The 10,874-nt window shown below is 39.5% G+C and overlaps 1 protein-coding gene across 2 annotated transcripts in view; it reads left to right on the forward strand.

Moving 5' to 3' along the window:
- LOC121567270 (neuronal tyrosine-phosphorylated phosphoinositide-3-kinase adapter 2) overlaps positions 1–6,688 on the forward strand; it is a 148,934-nt gene extending 142,246 nt beyond the window's left edge. For both annotated transcript variants that reach the window (XM_041877161.2, XM_041877162.2), the window contains one exon: positions 5,500–6,688. In XM_041877161.2, coding sequence (XP_041733095.1) covers positions 5,500–5,739 — 240 coding nt within the window. In that variant the 3' untranslated portion in view covers positions 5,740–6,688. The remainder of the gene's footprint in view (positions 1–5,499) is intronic.
- Positions 6,689–10,874: the final 4,186 nt, after the last annotated feature.

Below are 10,874 nucleotides of genomic sequence, written 5' to 3' on the forward strand. Positions count from 1 at the left end.
AAACCTTGTAAAATCCTTCTGTCATTCCTCCATTTCCGTGTCATTTTTGTGTCTGTGTCCTTGTCTATCTATTCTGAGAAAAAGCATTTGTTGTTATGTGTGTTTTCAAATGAATGTCTCTCTGTGTGAATGTTTGTGTATTTGTGTGTATGCACATGCAGTGGGCCATGCTTCACAATTAGATAAGTCTGCTTAAACTTGCTATCTGAATAATTGAATATTTGATTACCGTAATGTCTACACTTGAATTTAGTGTTATATAAAGCCTTGGTCAATGATGACACTGGGTTTTACTGTTAATGGAAAGCAGGACAGTCTTATACACATCAATACGTCATATAGTGTTATACACACCTAGACTACGTAGGCTACCCACAATATAGACCTGCCGTTTTCAGACAAAATCAACACACACTTCACAACCAACACATTATTTACATTTTAGTCATTTAGCAGACGCTCTTATCCAGTGCATACATTTTTCATACTGGTCCCCCGTGGGAATCGAACCCACAACCCTGGCGTTGCAAGCGCCATGCTCTACCAATTGAGCTACACAGGACTGAGTAGCACTCACTACCAACTATTTTCTACTTCTGTCTATAACATACACCTAGACCATTGGTTCCCAAACTTTTTTTAACCGTGGCACACCTTGACGGGAGAAAAAGTTCTGTGGCACACCTAAACTTTTCCTAATAATTTATTTAGTGGCAATGACGTCCATCTCATCTGATTCATGCTGCAAATAATCCATTTTCTGTGACATTTGTTTTTCTTCATAGTTTAAATAGGGTTTATTTTAACTATTTTCATAGTTCCGTACTCATGTTTAATTTATGTGTACCCATTTAAAAGCGTCCTGCAAATCTCCTATAGAAAGAAAAACTGGTAGCTCCGGTGAAATAGGTCTTACTTTTGAATGGAAAGGTCTAGAGATGAGAGGTTTTTGGCATTGTAAAGGTGCAACCACAGACCCAAAGCCATGCTCCATTTGTTTCTTTGGCAGAGGCTGTGGTACTGCTAAGCCTTGTCAGACTTGCCTGTGCTAATGGTTCTCACAGGAGAAGTAAAATGATACAAATGACTATGCTCGTTGTGCGCCCCTCAAATTATACAAATGTAACAACAGCTCCAGCGCACTGGACTTGAAACAACGATACAGATGTAACCATGTGTGTCATTCAATGTATTATCTGAGTGGCACTGGTGCTCCCAAGTCAAAATCCCATGTTCATTCCACAGGTCACGTTTAGAGCGTTCCAAAAAATTATCAAAATTAGGAAAAGTTTCACGGCACACCTGAGAGTTCCTCAAGGCACACCAGTGTGCCGCGGTACACCGGTTAAAAACCACTGACCTAGACTACTCACAATTTGTACTCTTTCCAGACACCAACAACACACACTTCACAACACATACATCTATCATACAAATACAGTGCCTAGTGAAAGTCTGCTCACCCCTTCCACTGTTGTCACATTTTGCTGCCTTAAAATTAAATCTAAAAAGGGATTCAATTACATTTTTCCCACTACAAATCTACACAACCTGCTTCACATTTTAAAAGTAAAATAACATGTATAGAGCATTTTGTAAATGAATAAAATAGAAAAACTAAGATGTCTTGATTGCGTATGTCTTCACACCCCAGAGTTAATACTTGGTCTAAGGACCTTTGGCAACAATTACACCTGTAACTAATGTTGAATAAGATTTCACCAACTCTTAGTATACAAAACATTAGGAACACCTGCTCTTTCCATGACATAGACTGACCAGGTGAATCCAGGTGAAAGCTATGATCCCTTATTGATGTCACTTGTTAAATCTACTTCAGTGTAGATTAATGGGTATGTGTGCCTTGAGACAACTGAGACATGGATTGGGTTTGTGTGCCATTCAGCGGGTGAATGGGCAAGACAAAATATTTAAGTGCCTTTGAACGGGGTATGGTAGAAGGTGCCAGGTGCACCAGTTTGAGTGTGTCAAGAACTGTAACGCTGATGGGTTTTTCATGCTCAACAGTTTGCCTTGTGCATCAAGAATGGTCCACCACCCAAAGGACATCCAGCCAACTTGACACAACTGTGGGAAGCATTGGAGTCGACATGGGCCAGAATCCCTGTGGAACGCTTTCGACACCTTGTAGAGTCAGGCCCCAACGAATTTAGGCTGTTCTGGGGGCAAAAAGGGGTGCAACTCAATATTAGGAAGGTGTTCCTAATGTTTTGTAGACTCATCCATTGTTTGTTGTCAAAATTGTTGAAGCTCAGTAAATATGTTTGGGAATCATTATTGGACAGCAATATTCAAACCTTTTTAAGCAGTTTTAATGTCAGGACTGAGAATGGACCCTTCAAGAACACTCAACAACTCTTGGAAAGCCATTCCGGTATCTTTGGCATAAACATTTGTGTAATTGTCCCACTGAAAAAATACAACTCTATTCCAGAGTTCAGAACATCTATTTAGAAGACTGAGGCAGGTTTTCCTCTAGCTTTTTACCTGGGCTTTGCTCCTTTCATATTCTTTTGATCCTTACAAACTCCACAGCCCCTGCCGGTGACAAGCATACCCATAACATAATGCTGCCACCACAATACTTGAAAATACAAAGGGATCAACAATATTACATTCCCTCCACATTACTGACCTGTATGACAACGTGAAAAGAAGGAAGCCTGTATTTAAAAAATATATATTTCATCCATTATGTTTGCTAAAAGGCCCTTAGGTAATACTGCAAGACAACATGGCAAATAAATACACTTTTTGGCTTAAAATAAACACTTGGGACAAATCCAATTAAACACATCACAGAGTGAAACCCTCTGTATTTTGAAGTAATGTGGTGGCAGCATTATCTTATGTGTATGCTTGTCACCAGCATAGACTGATGAGTTTGTCAGGATCAAAATAAATATATACACTACCGTTCAAAAGTTTGGGGTCACGTAGAAATGTCCTTTCTTTCGAAAAGCAATTTTTTTGTCCATTACAATAACATCAAATTGATCAGAAATACAGTGTAGACATTGTTAATGTTGTAAATGGCTATTGTAGCTGGAAACGGCAGATTTGTAATGGAATATCTACATAGGCGTACAGAGGCCCATTATCAGCAACAATCAGTCCTGTGTTCCAATGGCACTTTGTGTTTGCTAATCTAAGTTTATTATTTTAAAAGACTAATTTATCATTAGAAAACCCTTTTGCAATTATGTTAGCACAGCTGAAAACTGTTGTGCTGATTAAAGAAGCAATAAAACTGACCTTCTTGAGACTAGTTGAGTATCTGGAGCATCAGCAATTGTGGGTTCAATTACAAGATCAAAATGGCCAGAAACAAATAACTTTCTTCTGAAACTCGTCAGTCTATTCTTGTTCTGAGAAATGAAGGCTATGCCATGCGAGAAATTGCCAAGAAACTGAAGATCTCATGCAACGCTGTGTACTACTCCCTTGTATGTATTTTTGCTAATTTATTGAAAATGAAATACAGAAATATCTCAATTACATAAGTATTCACACCCCTGAGTCAATACTTTGTAGAAGCTCCTTTGGCAGCGATTACAGCTGTGAGTTTTTCTGGGTAAGTTGCTAGAGCTTTCCACACCTGGATTGAGCAACATTTGCCTATTAACTTTTCAAAATTCTGTTAAAATGGATGTTAGTCATTGCTAGACAACCATTTTCATGTCTTGCCATACATTTTCAAGTAGATGCAAGTCAAAACTGTAAATCAGCCACTCAGGAACATTCACTGTCTTCTTGGCAAGCAACTTCAGTGTAGATTTGGCCTTGTGTTTTAGGTTATTGTCCTGCTGAAAGGTGAATTCCTGAACCAGGTTTTCCTCTAGGATTTTGCCTGTGTTTAGCTCCATTCCATTTCTTTTTTATCCTGAAAAACAATTCATTAACAATTACAAGCATACCCATAACATGATGCAGCCACCACTATGCTTGAAAATATGGAGAGTGGTACTCAGTAATGTGTTGTTATGCATTTATATTCAGGACAAAAGGTTAATCGCTTTGCCACATTTCTTTGCAGAATTACTTTAGTGCATTGTTGCAAACATGATGCATGTTTTGGAATATTTTTTTATGTACAGGTTTCCTTCTTTTCACTCTATCAATTAGGTTAGTATTGTGGAGTAACTACAATGTTGATGATCCATCCTCAGTTTTCTCCTATCACATCCATTAAACTCTGTAACTGTTTTAAAGTCACCATTGGCCTCATGGTGAAATCCCTGAGTGAAATTCACTGCTCGACTGAGGGACCTTAAAGATAATTGTATGTGTGGGGTACAGAGATGAAGTAGTCATTAAAAAAATCTTGTTAAACACTATTATTGCACACAGGCTGAGTCCATGCAACTTATTATGCGACTTGTTAAGTACATTTATATTCCTGTGTGGCTCAGTTGGTAGAGTATGAAGCTTGCAACGCGAAGGTTGTGGGTTCAATTCCCATGGGGGACCAGTAAGAGAACATGTATGAACTCACTACTGTATGTCGCTCTGGATAAGAGAATCTGCTAAATTATGTAAAATTGTCAAGGTGTCAGTGTAATGCGGTAGGACGAAGTCAGGCGCAGGACACAGAGCTACTCGAAAAACGTACTTTACTCGTAGGTATCTTAATGAACATACCTCCACGCAGGGAGGAACAAACCCGCTCACATACGACAAACCAAAACATGGACAAACACGCACAACACACAGTGTGAGCGGGAGGGTTAAATAGGGAAGACATAATTACAAGATGGGAAACAGGTGAGACCATTACAGACAAAACAAGTAGAACATAGAAACATGGATCGGTAGCAGCTAGTACTCCGGTGACGACGAACGCCGAAGCCTGCCCAAGCAAGGAGGAGGGGCAGCCTCGGCTGAATTCGTGACAAAAATGAACGTAACTTATTTAGGTTTGCCATAACAAAGGGGTTGAATACTTATTGACTCAAGACATTTCAGCTTTTCATTTTAAAATGTTTTGATAAACATCATTTCACTTTGACATTATGGGGTATTGTGTTTAGGCCAGTGACAAAAAAAATCTACGTTTAATCAATTTTAAATTAAGGCTGTAACACAAAAAAATGTGGGAAGAAGTCAAGGGGTGTGAGTACTTTCTGAAGGCACTGTATGCAATCAGTACATCTATGTTTTTGCATTTGTTATTAATCTAGACATTTTTTTCTATACTTTTTCTTCACTTTGAACATGTGGATCAGGTTAATTTAAATCCCTTTTTAAAATGTGATAGCTGTGCAAGGGGTGTGCAGACTTTCACTAGGCACTGCACATATTATTCACTGAGTTTATTACACTCAACTTACTTTGCCAGTAAGATTGCACATGTCTGTTGATAGAGACGAATTACACTCATAGTCTCTCTCTTCGAATGCTACTGTCTGTCTATGGCAACACCAACATTCTGGGCAACCCCCCCTCATACCCTCTGTCCCCCACCCCTCCTCACCCCAGATGATCCCTCCCATGCCGTGGGCTTGCGGAGACAACACCATGATGGAGATGATTGAGAAGAAGCGCAGCCTGTGTCAGGAGATCAAGGCCCGCCGGGGGCCAGCAGACAACAACCTGTGTAAGCAGGACAGCATGCCCATCTTGCCCAGCTGGAGGAAGAGCAGCAACGGGACCAAGAAGTATGGCGGCCCTCCCCCTTACTCCACACAGACCACTGTCTTCTGGGACACAGCTATCTGACAGGAGTGATCCACCCTGTCCTGGGCCTTGTTCAAACAGAAGAAAACAGACTGAAACAGGACTTGACCAGTAAGTCCAGGACTACATGGACTTGACCAGTAAGAAACCCTAATTTTCGTTTTCCGTTGCAAAACATTTTAAAACGTTTCTGCTGAGTGCCCTAATGAACACAACCCTGTCCTCAGACTCTCAGACTCCTTCCCCTTCCTTTCACAAGCCAGAGATGGGCATTGAGCTGGTGGCCAATCAGAGCACAGGGAGACATGGGTTCCCCCCCCACTCTGTTGTAGCAATTCAAATATCTGGTATATCTCCCTGGTTTTGTATTGCTAATTTATATATTTTTTAAATTGTATCTCAGTAATTGTCTTAATATTGAATATGCTTAGATATTTTCTAAAGATAAAAAAATGGAAAATAATTAGGAAATTTTAGTCTACAGTTGTTAAATGGTTTCTCAAACCTTGTTTTGGATATTTGGTATGTTGCGATGACACTTGTCAGTCCTTTGGAGAAAATAATATGTTGCCAATACGTTGAGCCAATTCAGTAAGAACACCATGGTTTTTATATACAAAAAAAATCTAAAGGATAAATGTTCTTGTCATGATGAAAAAGCACTAATTTTAAATGGAATATATTTTGGCATCTTGAATTTAGATGTTGTTGTATTGGAATGCTGTTGTGAACCATTTGAATTATCCACACTGTAGGTTTGGCCTACAGTGTCCACACTGTAGGTCTGCCCTAACAATCACTATGACCATGACCCAATACTTAGGGCAATTCTGCCATATCATATAGTGCCAGGACCTAAAGTAATATGATAGCACCTACGGGCAAATCCTATCAAATCAGTGGTCCCACAAAGAGACGAGGATAACACTTTACTTGACACCCAGCATCATAACACGTTATGACACGGTCATAACCATGTCATAATATGTCATATCAACTGACATAACTTGTCATAACCTGTCATAATATGGTCATAACACTGTCATGACACATATATTTAGAACTGTTGTGACATATATTGCATTATTTTATGGCTGGTTATGACACCTACATAAGTGTCAAAACCCACAAAACCTATCACGGTAGTTATTTTATGGCTGGATATGACACCCACATAAGAGTGTCAAAACCCACAAAACCTACCACACAAGGCGAAACATTCCATTATACCATGGCCTACTTGTCAACGATATGTTTATGTTATATAACATTTTCTGAAATTGACCATATTAAATTATCATTGTAATTGCTCACAAATTGATGTCAGACACGCACCACAATGCCCTGTTGCTGATGACTGGGATGAATGCACGAGAAGATTTAAGGAGCAGGACAAGACACCTTTTTGACTGATTACTGACAAAAGGGCATGTATGTGATAGGCCTATCTGGCTTATATGATTATGATGGGCATAATACTTCTTGACAGTGTCATAAAGTGTATTTTCTTAGTCCAAGTAAAGTCACACAGGATGGTCATAATGCTTCATGACAGTGTCATAAAGTGTATTTTCTGCAAGTTATTTAACATATGATGAAAAACAACATGACTGTAAATAATTAATTACAACAACAACAACAAAGCAGTTAAGGATCTACAGTGGCCCAAAAACTACACTACCCATGAGTCTCTACACCACACTACCTACACGTCTCATCACTGTCAATCAGTCTATCAGTGAGCTGTCTGACATCAGCCCCTGGTTGAAGTTACCCTTAAGTTACCCTTGAACACAGATCTAGGATCAGCTTACCCTACAAAAATCCTAAACTTAACCATTTAAGGGGGAAAAGACACAACTGCCCTTAGGTCACTGTCTAGTGACAACTTCATCTTGCTCCCTGACATCAGCCAAACTGGCCTGTAAAGTTCTAACACTACACATCTGCTGGGTAAGAAATGTACACTTGGAGCACACATGAGACATGCAGACTGCTCAGGGGAGCTTTGGCTGTGGCCTATGGAGGGGCCAGCAAGGCTTGCTATCTCCTTACTCTTCGTCTCTATTTTCTTTTATCTTTCTTACTCTGCTTTTCTCTCCATTGCATTTATCCTCAATTGCCCTTGTCACCTCTTTCTGCTCTCTCCGTCCTGTTTTTGATCCTTTCCCCTGAGAATACTGTGTGAGGCACATACACACACAGTATTGACCATGACGTACGCCAGTGTGGAAATCCTTGCCATAAGCATTGCCTTGGAGACCAGGGTTCACTGTGACTCAGAGAGATAGTCGCTTAAGCTCACAGAAATATATATATGATCTATACAGTTATGATTACAGACTAGTGACAAAGTTTTACTTCAGAGAACGGATCTATCTAACCACACAGTAGGCAGGTTTCCATTGACCCAGGTTTATTTGACAAAAGCAATGTCGCAACATGTGTATTGGAAACGCCAAATATATAGGAGAGACCTTTTCTTAAGATCAACAACATTTGTATCCGTTCGACAGGGGTGGATTTTTCTTTTGGTGGACATTATTGCGACAGGCACGTGATGTCAACACGTAACTATGAAGCGCCACGCCACATTGAAATATAAATGCCTACTGCCTGTTACATTTATTTTTCAACTATAAAAATAAGGTTTCTTTGCAGGATCCTTTCAAAAATGGCTGAATTGCTTTGCCTTGCTTTTCTGGTTGGCTGGATGCAAGTTTCACCATCCAATTATTTCAGATCTACAGGAGTGCAAGTTTCACCATGGCATGCACTGTGGAGAAAAGTTTGCACAATTTGTACATTCTATCCATGCTGGCTTTTACGGGCTACCTGAGACAGATAGGTGGGAGGGCATACAGACTGTCACCAATTTATGAATGTCCAATTTTCCTAAATAGGTCAAGGAAACACTTCAACCACTTCATTTTTATTCGGCTGTAGGTTTTTGCGAAGAATATATATTTTTAAAGGTGTGACGTCATTACGTTCAGCTGTTTTTATTATCGACACAAGATTGTTAAATTATTAAGTGTAGAGGAGAGTGGCATAAGTTAAGCCAAAGGGTTAGTTGAGCCACCTCTTGTTTTTACATGTACTATTTTGTCATTTAGCAGATGCTCATATCCAGAGCAACTAACGGTTAGTGCATTCATCTTAAGATAGCTAGGTGGGACAAACACATATCTCAGTCATAGTAAGTATATTTGTACATTGTTTCTAGGAAAACATACACAAAATGATTGTGACCAAATATGTAGGAAGAGGTCATAATTTCATGGAGTCTTTGAAGGAAGCGACCACATGGAAAAAGTGGTAAACAAGTTAGGTCCAACAAAGATTTTCACAAAATCAAATTTATTTATTGTGTTATAGGTTTCATGACGCTTGTTCTAAACCAAAATAGATCATTTAAAGATTGTTTTATACATCAGTTGGGGTCTCTATAAGCTACAATATGATTAAACCTACAATATGATTAAACCCCTACAACTCATCCAGAACGCTGCAGCCCGTCTGGTGTTCAACCTTCCCAAGTTCTCTCACGTCACCCCGCTCTTCCGCACACTCCACTGACTTCCAGTTGAAGCGCGCATCTGCTACAAGACCATGGTGCTTGCCTACGGAGCTGTGAGGGGAACGGCACCTCCTTACCTTCAGGCTCTGATCAGTCCCTACACCCAAACGAGGGCATTGCGTTCTTCCACCTCTGGCCTGCTGGTCCCCCTACCTCTGTGGAAGCACAGTTCCCGCTCAGCCCAGTCAAAACTGTTCGCTGCTCTGGCACCCCAATGGTGGAACAAGCTCCCTTACGACGCCAGGACAGCGGAGTCACCTGAAACCCTACCTCTTTAAGGAATACCTGGGATAGTATAAAAGTAATCCTTCTACCCCCCCCCTAACCCCACAAAAAAATATATATAATATATATATATATACAAATGAAAATTAAAAATATACTCTAAAAATAAAAAAATAAAATTGTGAAGTGGTTGTCCCACTGGCTATCATAAGGTGAATGCACCAATTTGTAAGTCGCTCTGGATAAGAGCGTCTGCTAAATTACGTAAATGTAATGTAAAAGTAAATATCCTAAACCTAGCATGAAAGTGCATCCTTGTAGCTATGTGGGCTAATATAGTGAGAATGTTTGCCATGGGGTAAATTGAGCTAATGGCCACCATACCCCATACAAATGATGATTACATTTAGTCTGTTTTATGCATAATGGGTGCGATTCAGAATCTATTACCCTTTTTTTGCATTTTGATTTAAGCACTTCTCAGTATTTGGTATTCAGACTTACCGTATGCAGGTGCGTAACAAACTCTTTGGGTGTGGCTCCCTTATGCGCAGTGATTAAATTTAATTAAACCCCGGAAAACCCTCCTGCTTGTTGGCCAACAGATTTTCTCATGGAGTTTTTATTCAATAGGGGTTTCAGTACATTTATCTAAAGCCATTCATGTAAATACAGTGTACCTTTAATTATAATTTTCTCAACAGACTAATATATCGAAGAGAAGTCTGATCTTCTAGATTATTGGTTAGGAAGTATTTATGAATCTACCTACTTCATAAAAAAACTGCCATTACGCACAAAATAAATTGGTGAATAAAAAAATACAGTTGGTTTGATTCATCCTGAAAGTTGGCATATTCAGTTGTTCAGTCCATGACATATTGGAAGGGGAGAAAAGTGTACAATAGTGTTAGAACAATAGTCATAAATCTACAGTAATCTGATCATGGAACTACGATGACAGGCGCCAGAATTTTGCTACGGACTGTCTAGGAGTCATCTGAGTGAGGGACCTAATTGGAGGGGCCTATGGGAGAGACATGTAACCTGAAAACTAGCTGTTATTGGCAGAGAGGTTTGGAACTCTCTTTGTTATTGGACTATTGGACTAAAACTTCACCCATGCAAAACCTGCTGATTTTAAGGTCCTGTGTAGATTGTATTTTCAACCAGCAACTATCAGGAAATAACACTGATCACATTTTCTCACACTTTTTACAGTGTTAGTTTCATCAGCTGTTGTATAATATCAACCTGGACACAATTTGCAGGATTTGGTTTGTACATTTGTTTCCCTCCATTTAGTATGATATATTACGTTACATTAGGTACCATTATGAATGGAATAGTGGTTGTACAATATATTAGAGGA

Source organism: Coregonus clupeaformis, chromosome 6 (assembly GCF_020615455.1).
Source record: "Coregonus clupeaformis isolate EN_2021a chromosome 6, ASM2061545v1, whole genome shotgun sequence".
NCBI lineage: Eukaryota > Metazoa > Chordata > Actinopteri > Salmoniformes > Salmonidae > Coregonus > Coregonus clupeaformis.